This window comes from Crocodylus porosus, unplaced genomic scaffold (assembly GCF_001723895.1).
Source record: "Crocodylus porosus isolate Cpor-Errol unplaced genomic scaffold, CroPor_comp1, whole genome shotgun sequence".
In the NCBI taxonomy this organism is placed as follows: Eukaryota; Metazoa; Chordata; order Crocodylia; family Crocodylidae; genus Crocodylus; species Crocodylus porosus.
In genome coordinates this window covers 35,600,890-35,618,747 of record NW_017728931.1, presented here as the reverse complement: position 1 = coordinate 35,618,747, position 17,858 = coordinate 35,600,890, and the positions used below count along the sequence as shown (strand labels likewise).

Sequence of the window (17,858 nt, the reverse complement as noted above, 5' to 3'; positions counted from 1 at the left end):
CCCCCCCCCCCCAGTGGAGGGGGCCCCCAGCTACCAGGGCTATGGGACCATCCTGTCTCCTCCTTGTTCCATAGGTGCCAGCTGCAGCTGGCCAGCAGTGCCCAGACCCCAGCTGCTACTGCAGCTGGAGCTGAGCACAGAACCCCGCCCTTTTGTGAGAAGATGGCTTCTGGCTGCCCACTGTGGGGCTTGGGGTTCCCTGCCCTGCCCTGCTCTGCTCTTCCCCTCCCCGCCATGGGCCTCCATAGGTCAGCCAGTGGGACCCAACACAAGAGGGCAGAGTGGGGTGAGGAGGCTCAGTAGTGCCGCCCTTGTGGCCAGGACCCCTGCGCCAGCTGCAGCTCCATGGTGATATGCCCCCTGCCTGCCTGTCAGCAGCTGGGAGGGGAGTAGGTGGTTGGGGGGGCAGTGTGGAAGTTGTGCCCTCATGCTATTGCTGGGTGGGCACGGGGTGCCTCGCCATGATGGCACAGCCAGTGCAGATTGCCCAGTAGTGGTGTCACCTGAGCTTCCCCACCCCACCCTGCCCTGCTCTGTGCTCCCACACTCTGCCCTGCTGCTGGGCTGCAGAGGCCCCCTGGGTGAGGGCAGCAGGGCAGAGTCCTGGGCCTGCAGTGGGCAGCCTGCATCCTCCCCCACCCTGTGCATAAATCAGGGCAGGGGTACATGTCTCCCCTTATCCCTCCAACGGATTGCCTCTGGCACTTAACCCTTTCCTGGGAGTACATGCAGCAGTGGGGAACCAACCCCTCCAGATGAGTCCTGCTCTCCCAGCTGGGCCCTACAGCTGTACATTCTTGCCAGCACCCCTGGTTGCCCCTGCCCCACTCTTCCCTCACTGTGGGGGAGCCTCTGTGATGTTCCTTTAAAGGAAAAAAATTAGTGTTTTTCTGTGGCAAACAGAAAAAATTGGTTCCCTAGTTATAACTGTGGTCTTGCATGAAATCATTATCTCTAATCATAACTTTTAGAGACCCCAAAGAGTGTAAATTTGTCCTTTTAGTTTGGAGGGGAAACTATCCATAGTACATCAAAGTATGTTTTTAACGAGAAGTAAATTCTTTAGTTTTGTATTTTAAGCACATTTCTGGAAAAGTTAGGACACTTGGAGTTGTTAACCTCTGAACTTTCAGTTGCATTAAAGAGCAAGACCCCAGAGGAAATCAGACAATTGTTTGAGAGGTGGTTACAGTGAAGCTTTTGAATTGCATGGGAGCCTTTCTTTGTCCTGAACACATTTGCTAAAAGCTGTTTGGGGAGGTTGCTGATCTAATCTGCTAGCCAACAGTCTGTAATAGAATTTTGGGCAGTTTGACTCCATTTGGTAAGCTGTATTTTTTTTTTTTTTGGCACCTTCCTGTGGCTTTCTTGAAGATGCTTAAGCCATGTGTTTTTACTGTATAAACTAGTTCTTGAATATGACTTTCCTGTCAGGGTTGCAGCTGTGTGACAGACAGACAGACAATACAGTTTGGAGTCAAGTGTCACTGTCTCCAGAATTTTTTGGAGTATTTTACTCCTAGAATCATCGTAGAATCACAGGGCTGGAAGGGACCCTGAAGGATCATGGGGTCCAGCCCCCTGCATGATCAGGAAAGACATCTGGGATCAGGTGACCTCAGCCAGCTGACCATCTAGCCTTCTCTTGAAGACCTTTAGAGTGGATGATTACACCACACCTGGTGGGAGCTTGTTCCATAGTGTGGACACCCTAGTTGTAAAGAAGTTTTTCTTAATGTTCAACCTGAAACCATCTTCCAGGAGTTTGTGGCTGTTGTTTCTAGCTTTCCTTCAGGGTGCCCTGGTGAACAGTTGTTCACTGAGCCCCTGATGTATGCCTCTGATATAGTGGTAAGCTGCAATCAGCTCCACTCTCAGCCTTTTCTTTAGGCTGAAGAGTCTGAGATCCCTCAGCCTCTCCTCGTATGGCTTGCCATGCAAGTCCCTGATCATGTGGGTGGCCCTTCTCTGGATTCTTTTGAGCTTTGGCACATCCTTGTTGAAGTGCAGCGCCCAGAACTGGACACACTACTCCAGCTGCAGCCGCACCAATGTTGAGTAAAGCAGGAGAATCGCTTCTTTTGGATTTACTGGAGATGCATCGATTGCATGCCAGACTAGTGGCTACTGCATCACATTGCCGGCTCGTATTTGTGCTGGGGTCTGTCGTTACCTCCCAGATCACTTTCATCTGTAGTGCTGGTCAGCTTAGCGATGTCCAGCCTGTAGGTGTGGTGGGGGTGCTTCCTTCCCACTTCGCATGCACCACTTTGCTTTTCTCTGTGTTGAACCTCATCTGGTTCTGTTCTGCCCAACATACTAGCCTATCTAGATCTGCTTGTAGGTCTAGGTCACCGAAACCTTACTTTTCTTTAAATCAAGTCCTTAATTCTGTACATTTAAACACTGCGCTGAAACTAATGTCCATCAGTGTCTTCCTGTCCCCTTACTTTGAAACCGTTTTAAAAATTATTCTAAACAACTAGGGTTGTTTTTATGCACAGGCCTGCTTCAGTGAAGCAAAAGCAAAAAAGAGGCATTCAGTTTTTTGATGCCAAACAAGGTTAGATGTATATAAATACAGGGTTACACTGGTCTATTTTTATCCTTGGAATCCATGTAAGAGTGAACACTGGACACCAGTCCGTTTGTCCAAGGGAACAGTAGTTTTCTCTTCCAGACACGCATACCGTGTGCACACTGTTGTCCTGTTCCTTCTGAAGAAAGTCCCTTTGGTTGTTCTGGTAATGAACTTTGTAGTGGAGCAAATATAGAAAACTATACCAAAGGCATTTCTGTGCTGTCTCTCAGCCAGGCACTCCCATCACTTTTGCAATATTTCTCTGTTTTGGATTGGGTATACGTTACATAGAACACTAGACAAGGACTCTGTCTTACAAGATGCTATTAGAGGGTACACTATGACTGGTTTGTCTCTATTCAGGTGTAAATGTGTCCTTAGTTGCAGAGAATTCAGATCCTGATTTTACTTGGAAAAATACCAAAAGACTTCTAAAAATTCTCTTTATACAAAGAGTATGTATTAAAGTTTTCCTTTAAAATGTGCAAGAAGGCCTGAAGCAGCTTCTCCTGAAAAAGGGTTTCCAGGACTTGTAGTGTGTTCACACTTTTTTACAATTTTTTTTTTTTTATTCCGCCAAGATGCACCATATTCTTAAGCTGTAGATGTTCCTCAGTTTTCTGATAAATGTATGTTGCTAAATGTTTGTTTAGTTAAGTGGAAGCTTCAAGGGACTTAACAGCTAGCCTAGTGTTTTAATGTAACCTATTGCAATACAGCTGTCAATTAAATAACACTTCTGATTAGTCCAAATAGGATTTGTGTTTTCCTATATCAAATCTCAGCTCTTTAAATTTAATGAGGGTCACTCGTTCAAGCAGCAGATACTCTCCTTATCTTGGAGTAAATTAGATATGTCACATGCACACACTTGTTTGGATAGCCTTGGATTTTAAAATGAGTCTTATGATGTCGTCTTCTATGACTTCAGTATGAGTAGGGAGAGGTAGTTAGCTGTGTTAATCTGAAGTCAGGCAGGAGGCAGGATAGAGATGCACTTTGTAGTCTAAATCAGAGATGCATAAGCTTTCCTAAACTCACTTCAGTAAATATGTAGTAGTGACACCTTAAAATTAAGTGACTTTAGATATAATCTTAAATTTTTTTAACATTTATCTTTTTCTTTTGTCCACAAGAGAAATCAATATACTTTATCTAAAGAATGATATGCACAATTGTCTTGCAATGACTGTTTGCAACTAACTACCCTGTTGACCCTGTGTGTTAATAATTAGTTGAGTCTTTGAAGGTTAAACAAGAAAGCAGAAAATGGAAGCGGGGTGGGGGGTAGAAATACTGCGTTAGTTTCCATGAGAGAACTATTTTATTGACATGGCTGTCTCTTGAGGCTGGAAGTTCTTCTGTTTCCATTGGTTTAAGGCAAAAGATTTTGCATCTTTCTGGTAGCATTGAAGACCTACTTTGTTTGGAGTAGAATGGATTAGTTTCTCTCTATGCCTGAAGAAGGGCATTTGTGCCCAAAGCTTGCAAAGAACAAACGGATATCACATCTACCCCAAGAGCCATGTCTGCCTAGAGTACTAGATGCCATACTAGTGTGAAATTTAAAGTTAGAGAGACAATGAAGTGAACTTCCACCGGTAACAATTTGTGAATCGACATATAAATGCTACTTAGTTTTTGCTTTTTTTTTTTTTTAACCCCTCCTTTCCCTTCTCTACCTTTTTTGTTCTCTTAATTTACACCTATTTACTTTCTCACTGACATCCTGTCACACTTTTTTAGCTTCTCTCATTCCTTAGAGACTTAGAGCAGCAGAGACTCCCTATGCCTAAAGAAGGGTGATTGCGCCTGAAAGCTTACAAAGAACTTTTTTTCTAACTATTCATTTGGTCTAATTGCATCTACCAAAAAAAAATCTTGCCTGCCTAAAGTTATAAATAGAACTTGCCGGAATGAAAATCGGTATTATACCATCTTTCATGTAGTCTCACTAATGGTCATGTTTGTCATATACTCCAGCTGTGTCTGTTGGGAAATGACGCAATTTGGAATGAGTGATAGTCTGCAGAGTATAGAAACGAATACCTGAAAAAACATAAGAAGCTCTTTCAGTGCAGCTTAATTTGGGGTTTAGGACTGGTATACTGAGCTGGGGATGCAGTCAAACACAAGGTGCATTGGCAAGGTTGTGTGTTTATGGAGATTGGGGGGGCATGTGGAAGAGTTCATAAAACTTTTGAGGCAGAGGCTGAAACACTGACTGTTCTGGTAAATTACAAATTTATGCAAGTTACTAGGAGAAGAAGAAAGGTCAGTCAGTTCTTTTTCTCTGCATGTTAATGTTACGGTTCAAATTTTTTTTTCTAATGGTGATTATTGGAGCTGGATTGGACCAGCATAAGGATAAAGGAGATTTGGAGACAGTCATTGCACATATGAACCTCTGTTTTAAAGCGTTTTCTGCCAGTATCCAGGAAAGAGCATAATGCAAAGGTCTGTTTCTGGAGAGCCCATCAGAGTTCTTTGGCTTATCTTCTTTTTCCTTGCTGATCTGTTGCACTTGTATCCTAAGAAATGGTTTAGTTTTATAGGTTCCTAGATTGGGCAGGTAACTAATAGCAAGTGTAGACTATGTAGTGTATCACAGGGTAAACTAATCTAATTGCCTTGCATAGAGTTGCCTTAGGGGGCCTTTTAGTTGGATGAGGGTTTAGTTGCATGTTTTTTCCATAGGTTCCATTTTAAATTCCTTAATAGTTATAGCAGCCCAGATCTGGCTTAAACTGGCATCTTAACAGCCAAACAAAAGGAAAAAAAATAATTACCTTGTTTGTGTAATTTGACTTTGCAGTCCAGAGGCTAATAGAATCAGTGACCAAGTCCGAATGTTATGTTTGAGAAGATTAAATGGTTACATTAAAATTCCTTTTGGGCCATGTACTTCATGTACTTGAGTAAAGTAGGCACTCTGGTTAGGTACGGGGTTGAGAAGTTGAAACAAATAAAATACGCTGTACAACTTGTACTGTGCCAGGAAAATTAAGCCAGAATTAAAGGAAATAAGCTTATTTAAACAAGAACAGAATCTCATTCCTTGTTTTGATTTCAGAAACAGGTATTGCATTAAGCTCTACCAAAGAAAAAATTTACGTTAGCATGACTTGTCATTGAGGCTGCTTACAGATGTGGGGAAAAAACAAACGGCACTTAACATTCAGGTCAGCATGCCACCCCACACTGAGCTGAGCACATGCCCAGAAGAGGTATTGTATTAGTTTGACCCAGCTCGCCCAAACATCTGTATAGATCAGTGCTTCAGCAGGTCTTTTGGGTGCTTTTATCTAATAACTGATTGAATCGGCTTTAGGTAAAAACGCCAGAAAGACCTGCTGAAGTGCCCGATCTATACAGATGTTTGGGTGAGCCGGATCAAACTAAGGCAGTGCCTCTTCTAGTAAAGCACTGGTGTCTTTCGCATCTGTCAGTGGCCTGAGTTATTCAGTTTCAAGTTGCAGGATATTGTGACAGCAGGCTGTTTAAAAGTAGCTGATTATTCACTTTTTTTAGTGGCTCATTCATTTCAAGTATATTGTACATAAGCTAGTGTGATGCTACAGTTAGCAGAGCAAACAATATGCTGGCATGCATCGACTGATGCATCTCAAGCAAAACTAAGGAAGTTATTCTCCTGCTCTACTTGGCACTGGTGAGGCTGCAGCTGGGGTACTGTGTCGTTTTGGGCACCACACTTCAAGAAGGATTTGGAGAAGCTTGAGAGAGTCCAGAGGAGAGCCACTCATGATTACAGGCCCAAAGAGCAAGCCATTCAAGGAAAGGCTGACAGATGTGAGGCTGTTCAGTCAAGAAAAGAGACGACTTTGGGGGGATTTGGTGGCAACTTACAAGTATATCAGGGGCAAGGTGAACAACTATTTACCAAAGTGCCCCAGGTGAAAACCAGGAGCCACAGTGCTCAACTCCAGAAAAAGGTTAAAGACTGGACACGAGGAGAAAAACTTCTTCATGGTTTGTAAGACCAGACTCTGGAAGACTCCCAGCAGGTGTGGTGCAGGCACCTACCTGGGAAATCTTCAAAAGCAGACCAGATGCTCACCTTGCTGGGGTTATTTGACCCCAGCAGTCTTTCCTGCCCAGAGTATGGTGAATGGATTTGATGATCTCACAAAGTCCCTTCCAGCCGTAAACTTGTGTGAATCAGACTGAGGGTCAAGTCAGTGCAACAATATAGTAAATAACGCTTTAAATTGGTTTTCCACTGATTTGTTCATAAAGTAAGCCTTTTTAGTGAGCTATCTTAGAATGTGCTACTAGATCTAAATGCAGCAATGTACTTGTATTTGCATGTATTTGTGGTGCTTTCAGTGAGTAAAGAGTACCAAGAAGAGTTTGATGTGAGGTGGGCTTAATAGCTTCTAAAGTAGTCATTCAGTTGCATGAGACTTACTTTTCACTGACTAATACTTACTTCAGGTCTTAATTTAGTGGTGGTCAGTGAACAACTGAGAATTTTTAAATTCTATCTAGTAGAATTACTGTTAATTTGATACAGTCTCAGGACTCTGAGGAATCTTCATTATAGCTGTTCCAAGATCTTAAACTATATGGATTAATGATGCTGCATTTTAGAATCTTAAGGAACTTGGATATTTATTAATTATCTGATTCATAATGCCTATCTGAAATTGGGTAACAAATGTTTGAGTCTTGGGGAATGAAGAGAGAAGGGAGTAAAATATTGTGGTTAAATATAGGCATCTTGAGGATTCCAGGGCAATTTGGACAATTCCTTGTTATCTAATCATGTGGTCCCCGATCTTCAGGGAAAAGGAGTGACAGATGTGTTAATTGTTCAGGAAACAATAAATATAATACTCAGGAAAGGACCAGAGTTGCTTATTGAGCTAGAACCATGCTGTAATAATAGACCTGAGTATGTAGACAGAATGCTTATAGCTCCATGTCTGTTCTGAATAAATTAGTCCCAGTCAACTTTTGGTTTAGGTGTTACACAAAGTATTTAATCTTTTCCTTTCATTTCAGTAGTATTTGATGTTGTGGGAGTTTCGCCAAACTGTTTTGAACTTGGAACTGGCAGCAAAAGTGGGTGGAGAATGGGGAAGGTGGGACTATGCAAGTTAAGATCATTGTTTTGCCAAGCCCTGTTTGTGTCCACAGTTGGGGGAAAGAGGAGGAGCAGTAGTACTTGTTGCTTAGCATTTCCTTGCTATTCAGAGATTTGAGGCAGAGCAAGCAGATAAGTGTCTGGAGTTTTGCAGACTCATGTACAGAACTTGGGGAAGTACAAGTCTTGTCAATCAGGGAACAATGCTCCCTTCTAACTTCTATGTCTGTTTTCCTTCTGCGGTGCGTTAAATCTTCAGCTTAAACTCCCATATTGGAGTTTTCTTATACCTTTTTGTTTCTTTCTGATGCCTATCTTTCCTCCAATGGATATTACAAAGAGAGAGATTTGCCCTGTATTTGTCATAGTTAATTCCCACTGCTGCTGTTGCTCTCACAAGGACTGCGCTAAAGAGGTAAGTTAGAATTTCAAATGTACTCAATAGATGAACATAGGTTGAATGATGGATGTAGTTGTAGATGGGTCAAGACCCTTTACGGATGGAGTCTCGTGAACTTAGTCTGCATTTATGTAAACTGTTCAGTGTGTTAAACAGTTGAAAGCATTACTTTTTTTTAAAGAAGAACCAAGTTCCTTTTTTAAGTAGAGCAAGAATTTGGGAATGTCAAAAATTGAGTCTGAAAACGGAGGTTTTACTTCACTTTGTGCCTAGCATGGAGATGTGATTTGGCTCTGAGTAACAACTCTTGAGTGAGGGTTATGCATTGAAGGTTATGGGACATACAACCTTTAAAACTAATTGTCAAGAATAGTTTTTATTGAAATAATAACTTAGCTAGCCATTCATTTTGCACAGATTATACTTTGCCTTTTTTAGTGGAATGTAGTAGAAGAATTCAGAGAGACTTGAATAGCATTTAGATCCAAACAAAGCAGCCCTCATATGAGACCTCTAGTTTACCTCTTTCTTAATTTGGTCAGACTCATTCAGCACTGAGCGCTTGTACATGCTCTTATGTAACTAGTGATATATTTTTAAAACAGTAAAGGAAGTTGCATACTTCCTGGATGTAAGTGTGGTGGTACAACTAATAAACAATAACTTGTGCTCTAGCGTAAAATTATGTGCAGAGATGCAACACACTGGTTTCAAATGGGCATTTGGCAAGGTGGATTTCATTTAAATTGAATCTTTTTAAAATCATTTTTTCTACAAGAAGTGCATTCTTGTTTTGATATCCTTTATTCATTTAACTTCTTGAAATTTTGCAGTTCTAGAGAAAAGTAAGGGCTTGATTGTGTGTACACAAACTTGCAGAGAGACAATAGGGCTGATGGGTAGGTTTTCAGGTCTGTTGTCTCATCTCCACATAACTGCTGTTAACAAGGATGTTATCTCTGATAAATTCTTCCTATGGCTGAAGAATGGTGTTTGTGCCCAAAAGCTTGCAAAGAACAATTTTTCCAACTGTTTAGTTCGTCTAATAAAATATCACATCTACATAAAGAACCCTTGTCTGCCTGTCATCTCTGGAGACGCAAATCCACAGTTTGAGAACTGAAGCTAAGCATCACAGAGATGCTTAATGGGATCTTCCAGACTGAGCACTGAGTCCCATTAGGTAGGGTGGTGTTCTTTAATCTTTACTAATCTATAGAGGAGCCTCTGGGGGAATCCCATAAGATTGGGCCCCTAATATAGTCCATGGCCTGATGTGACCTGTTTATAAAGCTTTTCTAAAAAGGTTACATGAATAAATTCTCTCAAACAGTATATAATTAGAAGTTATAATCCCTATTCCATGATGATATCTTTGAGCTTTAACATACCTTAATTTAAAACTATCTTTATTTTTTTGAAAAGCATCTCAACAAAAAATTAAATAAAGCTTGATTTAAATAAAATATGATTTGATTTTTTTAAATCATTGGGGGGTTTTTTGGTTTTTTGTGTTTTGTTTTTTTTTAATCCACCCTAGCAGTGGATTAATTTTGTTGCACTCTTGTTTGGGGACTTTTGAAAGAATGGGGGTCAGTCAGAGAGGCTATATTTGGTATATGTGATTTGTTCAACTGTTGTGAAAGACAGATTTGAAATATCCAGTTTGATATTTTTAAGTTTTTAAACAGCTCTTCAACACAGCATATAGATAATTATAAACATAAATGACTTCTGACTCATTAATATTCTACTATACCTCCAGCAACCTTCTGTTTACATACAGGCAGTCCTTGGACTTGCAACACAATTGGTTCCTGAAAACGGCATCTTAAGTCAAAACATTGTAACTCGGAACCAATTTTTTCCCCATACAAAACAATGTTATAAAGGGGGGACAAGTTCCTGAAACAAGGCCTGATACCCTATTTTCACCAAAAATAACCGAGAATTTTGTACTTGATTTTATAAATGAGTAACATAGCTGTTTATGATATAAATACATTAACTGTAGCTATCGTATTGATTTGGAAGGACTTCTTTGAGGTGACTTTGCTGGACTTTTTGAAGGGTTCTTGGCTGGAGTCTTCTCAGGAGTCTTGGCTTCAGGTTTTTCTGGAGCCTTGTCTGCTTTCTTAAAGTGTCCAAGGAAGTTTTGGACAGATTCTCCAGGGAGATGGGCAACGCGGTGATATTGATTGCTGGTGCCGTGTCACGTCAGATCAAAGTGTTTGTAAAGTTGAAACTGACGTCAGAAAGTTGAAATGGGGTGTCAATTTATAAAAGTTGTAAGTGCAAAACTTTGCAACTCAAAACTTTGTAAGCTGAGGACTGCCTGTATTTTACTCTTTGTTCACTTTCTGAGCTGTTCTGAGTAGCTGTTAGAACAGGTTAGACTAGGAGTTGGTAGTCTACAGCCCATGGGCTGGATTTGGCCTACACCAGTGTGGGGAGTCAGCAGAATGCAGCTTGGTTCAGTGCATCCCTCTTTTCTGCCCTGTGCAGTGCTGCTGACTCCCACTCCCCACTCCTTTGAAGTGTGGCCTACCTTACTTCTCTCCATGGCAGGTGCTGCTTACCATCACTACTGAATTCGGCCCTCCCCATTGCCTTTGGATGGGTGTTAGCAGTGCGCAACTTCACAGTGCCTAAGCTATTGTGCCTGCTTAAGAGAGTTGCAGAGGGTGGGGGGGGGTGGTCTCCAGTGGTGGTTAGGTGACGTGGGGTGGCTTGCTTCTCTGAAAGGCTGCTGACCTTGGGGTTGCAATGTTTGGAGTGAACAGAATGTTGATTTTGTTTTGGCTGCTTCTTAAGATGAGGTAACTTCTGGTAACCAGGGACTAGCAGTATTTAAAGCGGAACAGTTAAAATGTTGATATCCTCCCAAAAAGACTTCTATATGCCTAGAGCAGATGTCAAGCATACATTGTTCTTCTTAAATCTGCTGTGTGCAAGGACGCTTTACTACAGCTAACAAAAGAACGATATACAAGTGTCGGTATGGGGCAGATCCAGGGGGGTGAAGCAGTGTGGTTGCACCCACTTCTGGACTGCTGTGGGAGCAGCAGCCAGGGAATTTTAAGTCCTTGAAGCAGGTAAGCATCCACCTCTCCCTTCCCTCCACTGCTCAGTGGCACCTCCCCACCCCTCCCTTTCTCCCTTCTCCTAGCTGTTGCTGCCACTGTCCCTGGCTGACCGGGGCAGGGGGGACTGCTCCATAGCCACTCCTTCCCTTCTCCAACCAACTGCTTGAGGAGTTGGGTTCAGCTGGGGATAATGGCAGTGGTGGGTGGGTTCTCTGGCAACCCAGGAGCAGACATGGAGTGGGGAATGCATGTGCCATTGCTGTCCCTGGCCAAGCCTGACTTCTCACAGAGCTGCTCTCTGCAGCTTTGGCTGGAGCAGGGCAGGAGGATCTGGGACAGCCCAAGTGGCTGGCAGGTCTCCCTTCATCCAGGGAGTAAGTAGAGATGTGCAAGGAAGGGAGAAGAAGGGAGGTTCTGCTGAGCAGAGAGAGGAAGGGAAGGGGTAGGGGACAAGGGGGGGTGGAGTATTCTTACTGCCACTGAGAAGTGGAACTGGTAGCTTCTAAGAAATGCAGTTGGTTTTTCCCTTTTTTTTTCTTCACTGCTGTCTCCTGATGCTTCCTAGCAGGCTTGGGGAAGGCTGAGAGGTAGGATCTGCCAAACACATGACACTCTACTGTATAGCATGACTTTTAGTAGCGAAGTATGTTCTGAGTGTCCTTTTCTGTCCCGTGTCGTCCTCCCCACCCCCCGGGTAGGATTACTGGGAGATTGTGTGGTTATTCACAACTTGAATGAATTGGTCGGGGCATGTTGGTGTCTCCCTTTTTTGCTCCTCTTCTTGGCCTGAGCAAATAAGAGCAGGGAAGCTCTGGCTGTAGGATAAAAGTAGATCGCATTTTTGTTGCACTCTTATTTGGGGAGTTTAACAAAGATTTTAGTGTAGCTAAAGCAGTGCCCTGAAGAAAGCACCTGAACAGACTATGAGTATTGTATTTAATCCTTCCTGGAATGGGAGAACAGCAGTCTGGGGTCTTCTGGCTGTGGGCCTTCTCTTCTTGCCTCTGTGCTTTTTCAGATCTGATGCCACTGCAAGCATGATGCATGTGATGATGTATCATCAAATGAGGAAATTCTCCTGCTAGTTTCCTTGACCTTATAGTGTAGTCTGGTTTATATTCCTTTTTATAGTATGTATACAGTCTCAGATGAGACATTTCATTGCCACTGTTGTTGGTGCATAAACTGGAGTGGACTGTTGCCATGTTACAGCTCAGGTTATATTTTACGAGTTCTTTGTGCTAGAACGTAATTTACCCCGTCTGTGGACTTGGTTACAAATCTACACCAGAGACCGTGTAGTCGAAGTAACCATCTTAGATGTGAATCTGAATGCCTGGTCTTAATTTAAGCTGGACCATAATTTAGCCTTGACAAGAGTTGACACTTAAGAAGTAATATGATCACAAACGGGGGGGGAAAAAAAATGCACCAGGAATTTGAAGTAGAAGGTAAAGGTTAAAAATTAGCTGCCTTGAGTATCTCTTGCAGCATCGTATAGTGCTGCTTAATGTCCTGCTGGAAGACTTTGCATGCCAGGCTGTTGTATCAAATTCATTCTTACGAACATTGGTCTGTCTTATCGACAGAGGCATTGGCCTCTGAAAGTCTTATGTTCAAAAACATTTTTAAAAGCATTAAGCTAATGTTTACTATGGGGCTGTACTCCAGGGCTTGCTTTTTTGTTGTAATGTATTGCATTTTTTCAGTTTTTGAATCTTAGTTGCAGGAGGCTGTAAGGAAGAATATAGCTTGGAGCAGGGGTGGGCAAAATATAGCCCATGGGCCAAATCGGGCCTGCCAGCTGATTGGATTCAGCCTGTGAGGGAGCGCCTACCAATTGATTTAGATTTGGGCTGCAGCTGCCCCCGCAGTGCTCTGCATGGAGATGAGTCTGTGCTGCACTCCAACCCATACTGTGCTCCAGCCTGCACCACACGCCCCAACCACAGTGTACAGCTTCCAGCAGGGCTGCTTCTAGTGTAGCTGTTGCTCAGCTTTTCTTGCATCCAGTAGCAGCTCTGCCCTCCTGTTCCTGCTGCACCTCTTGAGTTGGGTGGCTCCTGCCCCAATGTGTGGGGCTCTGACTCTAGCTCCTGGCCATCCACCCACTCTGCCTTCCTGATGCGAGCCACCGAGTAGATGGAAGGCAGCTGGAAGCTGGAGTCGGAGTCCCGTGTGCCAGGGCAGGAACATCCCAGCAGAAGCTTCCTGCTGGCCTAGAGTGGCACAGCAGGAGCAAGAGGAGGAGCTGCTGCTGGAGGTGTGGGGAACCAAGCAGCAGCTACACTGAGATCCTACCAGAAGCTGTGCGCTCTGACCAGGACTGGAGCAGCACAGGGCTGCCCTGGGTGGGGCTCAGCCCCATGCAAAGTGCTATGGGGATAGACATGGACTGCACCACCTGGGTGAGCTCTCCTGGAAAATAGACGGGCAACATTTAGAAGGTCAAAAAAAAAAATCCTTCGTTTTGGAATCCGTGCTAAAAATACTCCCTCTCACTTTAAATGGTAGACTGTTGGCTTGAATGCTGTGGTTCAGGGCTCTCCACCTTTGCTTTCTTCCAGCAGCGATCAGCATGCCAGGGCAAGGTGGGGTGTGGGCAGCCACAGCATCACCAGAGGGGAAGTCCTGCCACTGGCCATGGTAGAGAGGCTTCCTGTGGTGGCAAACCTGTGGGTGGAAGCTTCACCACCATGGCTAGAGGCCTCTAGTTTTGGTCGTGGTGGTAGTCCTAGCAGCAGTGTTGTGGCTTCCTGTGGCTGCAGTCAGTGCCTCAGCTGCCACAGTGTGTGCAGCCCCAGCAGCCCAAAGGTGACAGTCCTACCATAGACTGGCCAGAGACCCAGATTTAGCTGTGGTGGTGGGGCTTTCTGCAGCAAGAGCTAGGGCAAAAGTCTGCAGGCCAGATCTGGCCTGTGGACTATGTTTAACATGCCTGCCCTTGTTGCTATTAAACATGGGAGAGAAACAGTTAACTGGGACCCAAAATGTTGTAGGTTTGAAGTATGACTTCTGGCTCTGGTCCCTGCCAGCAACTTCAGTGTTGGCTCTTGCTTTTTCTCATTGTCTGTGTTGCAGGCTTAGATGCTTCAGTCATAGAGATACTGAAGGTGGCTGGCACCATAAATTAAAGATTTGCTTACTGAATTTCAGTTCAGTGTGGTTGGCTGCAAAATGAGATTTGAGATTACTGACCATGAATAAACAGGGATGGCTGCTGCCTTTTTCACTTGGTGTACTGCTGTCCTGGGCACCAAGTTGAAATGAAGACTGTATAAAGTGAAACTTATGCCAAAGACAGTTGATAATAGTACATAGTGAAGTTCAGCCCTTCATTGGCTGATTTTATTTTTTTGGGGTTTTTTTGGTGGGATTGGGTTTTTGGGGGGGTTTGGTTCTTCTTTGTTTGGGTTTTTTTTGTTTTTTGGGTTTTTTGTTGGGTATGTGTACGTGTAACAATTTCACAGCCTGCTAATGTTCATGGCCCCTATAGTCTATTGGTATGAGGAGAGTGCATCTTTGACAAGTGATCATACTTAGTTTCTCCTCAGCATTCTATAATATACTGAAAATGGATTGTCCTGTATTGCTGAAGAGCTATTTATATCACACAACAGGACCATTTTTCTGTATCAGCCTTCCTTGTATTTTGAAGGGGCAAATGTACAGCAAAGTCTGAATATTCTGCACAGTGAACAAATGAAGTCACCCATCTGGTCAGACACCGTCTAAAAGACAGTTCTTTACTATGCCAAAATTGTTCTGCTTAACCATGTTGGACGCATTATAGGAAATGACAGCATCTGTTTTAAGTCTGTTTTAGTTCAGCATATAGGAATGCATTATACAGATGCAGGGGCACATAATGCTTGCTTCCTTCTCTATTTTTATGTGCCTGTCTAGGCAACAAATCCTTTTTCTAGGAGTTAAAAGATGTTCTTGGAATAACAGGCTATATTCAGTTAACGTTCTGAAGGAATAGGAACATTGCTGTTTTTGAAAGATAAGTAAAGAATGACTGAATAGTGGGATCATGGGTCAAACTTCTTTGGAACTTGCACTAAGGGAAAATGTGTGTGGATATCTAGAGAACAGTGGGCTTTGGAATTGGATAGCTGAAACATTTACAGTAGTATAGTTGATATTATTTGGTTGGTTTAAAAAAAATAATAGTGGACATATGATGCCTCACCACTAAATTGGGCCAACTTAATTGAATCTGTTGGGGGGGGGGGGAAATTGCTTCTGAAAGACTTGGTGTAAGTTTTTAAACCAGTTAGTTTAAGCTGTTAAGAGTCCAACCTGACCTAGCTGTATTGCTAAAGGCAAACTGCTTCCTCCTGTACACAACACCAGTAGCAGACTTAAGTAATAGCTGCCTACTGTGTGAGCCACCCTGGGAGAGCTGCTATCTCCCTCCTCTGGAAACTGGTGCAACTTGCATTAATATATGTAAAATTGATGTTTTCACTGGTATATGTATTTATCTGGCTGGGGCCCTTATGAATGTGCATTACTATATGGGGTTTTAAACTTAATCTCAAGTGTACCTGTTTGTGTATTCTCACTGCTGTGTTTTTTTTATTTTAGGGAGTCAAGCCAGCCAGCTTCGATAAAGTAGCAATTCCTGAAGTGAAGGAGATAATTGAGGGATGTATTCGGCAAAACAAAGGTGAAAGGTATGGTCCTCTTTTTATAGTCTGGAAGCTTGTATTTCAGTACAGACCAAAGTTCTGGAATATGCTGTAAGGCTACAGATTTCCTGTAAGCTATCCTCTTTCGCTGTGAATATTCATATACAAGACTGGCTTTGATTTCTGGATCTGCCTCATACTTATTGAAAGCATATTTATTGGAAGCGAGCATTTTAAGGACTCTAAGTGACAGTTCTATGAACTTTGCTCTTTTGGTAGGTTCCATTTTAGCACAGTTGTAAAGAAGGCTTTGCAAGGGCTGGCAGTGAAGATGTATGAAGGTATTAAGGATACAGGTCCTGTATATGAGCCAATACATGAGAATTTCCAAATAATATCTTTTGTGTAGTCAATAAAATGGTTAGGGAGTAATCTCTGTGGGTTCCTTGGATCACATACTCAAGTTTCTTCTTACTTTTTTGAGCTCTGATTTGACAGGACTGGTTTTTTTTTCTGTATCTCTGGTGTTCTAGGCATTGTCCCCCTACTTCGTGTTGTCTCCCCCATGTTACCTACACTGAGTAGAACAATGACTTATGAACAATTTCCCCTATATTAGCACAATGCCTCTCAGCATTTAAGTGAAGCTGTTCCAATACTTAGTTCTCTGTTTTCCTTCAACTACTACTAGGAACACAATCTAGTTTCTGCTTAGGTTAGGTATTTTTTTCCCCATGCGCTAGCCTTGCTGGGTCTTAATGTTTAATACTAAGTTTCTTCCATTAGGCCACTCTCTCTTTAGCCACACGCTGTTTGCTGAAGTGCTGTGCTCCTTGGAGCCCTTCTGTAGACCATCCTTTTTATTCCCCAGCCTCAAAAGGGTGTTGCTTACCCAGAGGCTGGTACTTCTGACTCATGAATCCCATTCTTACTTTGGTAGCTTTTTAAGCTACTCTAGTCCACTAGTCATCTGTACCATACTACTGTCATTGCCTTCAGGTTCACTTCCTGATTCTGATCAGATGATCTGTGGTGTTTGCCCCTTGTTCTCTGCCGACCATAATGTTGTGGCCCATGTTAGCTAAATTGATTCACAGTTGTAGTCTGACTTGGTCAACTTTTGCACTGGAGAGCAGTGACTCTGCTTCACTGTACCTATAGTTTGACATCATTGTTTACGTTCTGCGGGGATCTAGTGTGGATATGCTTTGCACTGGTGTTTTCCAGGTGGCGGCAGCAGCAGTGACATGAACTGCAGATTCCAGTGTCGTCTTGACTCTGGAAATACCTTAATCCTTTCTATCTTTTCCTTACTCCACACCATCTTTTTGCTGTAACTTCCTCATAAGAACCACCTCTTGAAGTAACTTCTTCCTCACCTTGTCTTCTGTTGTTTATGTTGCTTTCCCTGTGCTGCATGGTCTTTTCATATGTGCATCTTTGACGTTTGTGTGTGGTGTCCTGTCCTTGCATATCCTTGTTACATTTTCGGACTACATCAGCCTTGTTCTTCTGCATGGATCATTTTGCTCTCCTAACTTAAACTGCTTCAGAGCCATTTTTCACTTGGAACTCTACTCGTAAATTTCCCAGCAGTTGCCCTTGCATTCACTACTTCTGTAGCTTACATCCAGTTGAAATTCCTCTTTCTTTTGGGCCAGAGGCACATAACAAATGCAACTGTGATGATTATAAGCCTTTAGATTTGAGTTAGTTTTCCTGGGGTGTGTTAATTATCCTGCACCAACCCATTAGTGCTTCTGTAAAGGCTTCTTGCCAGTTCTTCTCCAGGCTCTTCATTGCTTTTGATCGCCAAGCTAGGATGCTTAATTTCAACAGCATTTAACTGGGTGGTCCTCTAAATCTAACTTTACCATCTGTAATTGCCTTTTTCCTTGTTACAACCATTGTTTCAGATTTCTGGCTTAATCTTTATCTCCTGTTCTGCATTTGAGGCTCCATGCATCAAGATAGTATTGTAGTATTTCCATGCTTCCATCAGAAATTATCCCATCAGCCAACATGGCTTTCACTTTCTTGACATAGC

The 17,858-nt window shown here is 42.8% G+C and overlaps 1 protein-coding gene across 1 annotated transcript in view; it reads left to right on the top strand.

Annotated features, from left to right (window-relative positions):
- Nucleotides 1-17,858, top strand: part of LOC109315922 (serine/threonine-protein kinase WNK1-like) — a 156,257-nt gene that overhangs the window by 84,444 nt on the left and 53,955 nt on the right. Inside the window, exon 8 of the mRNA XM_019543883.1 lies at nt 15,768-15,856. Within this exon, the coding sequence (XP_019399428.1) occupies nt 15,768-15,856 (89 nt within the window). The remainder of the gene's footprint in view (nt 1-15,767; nt 15,857-17,858) is intronic.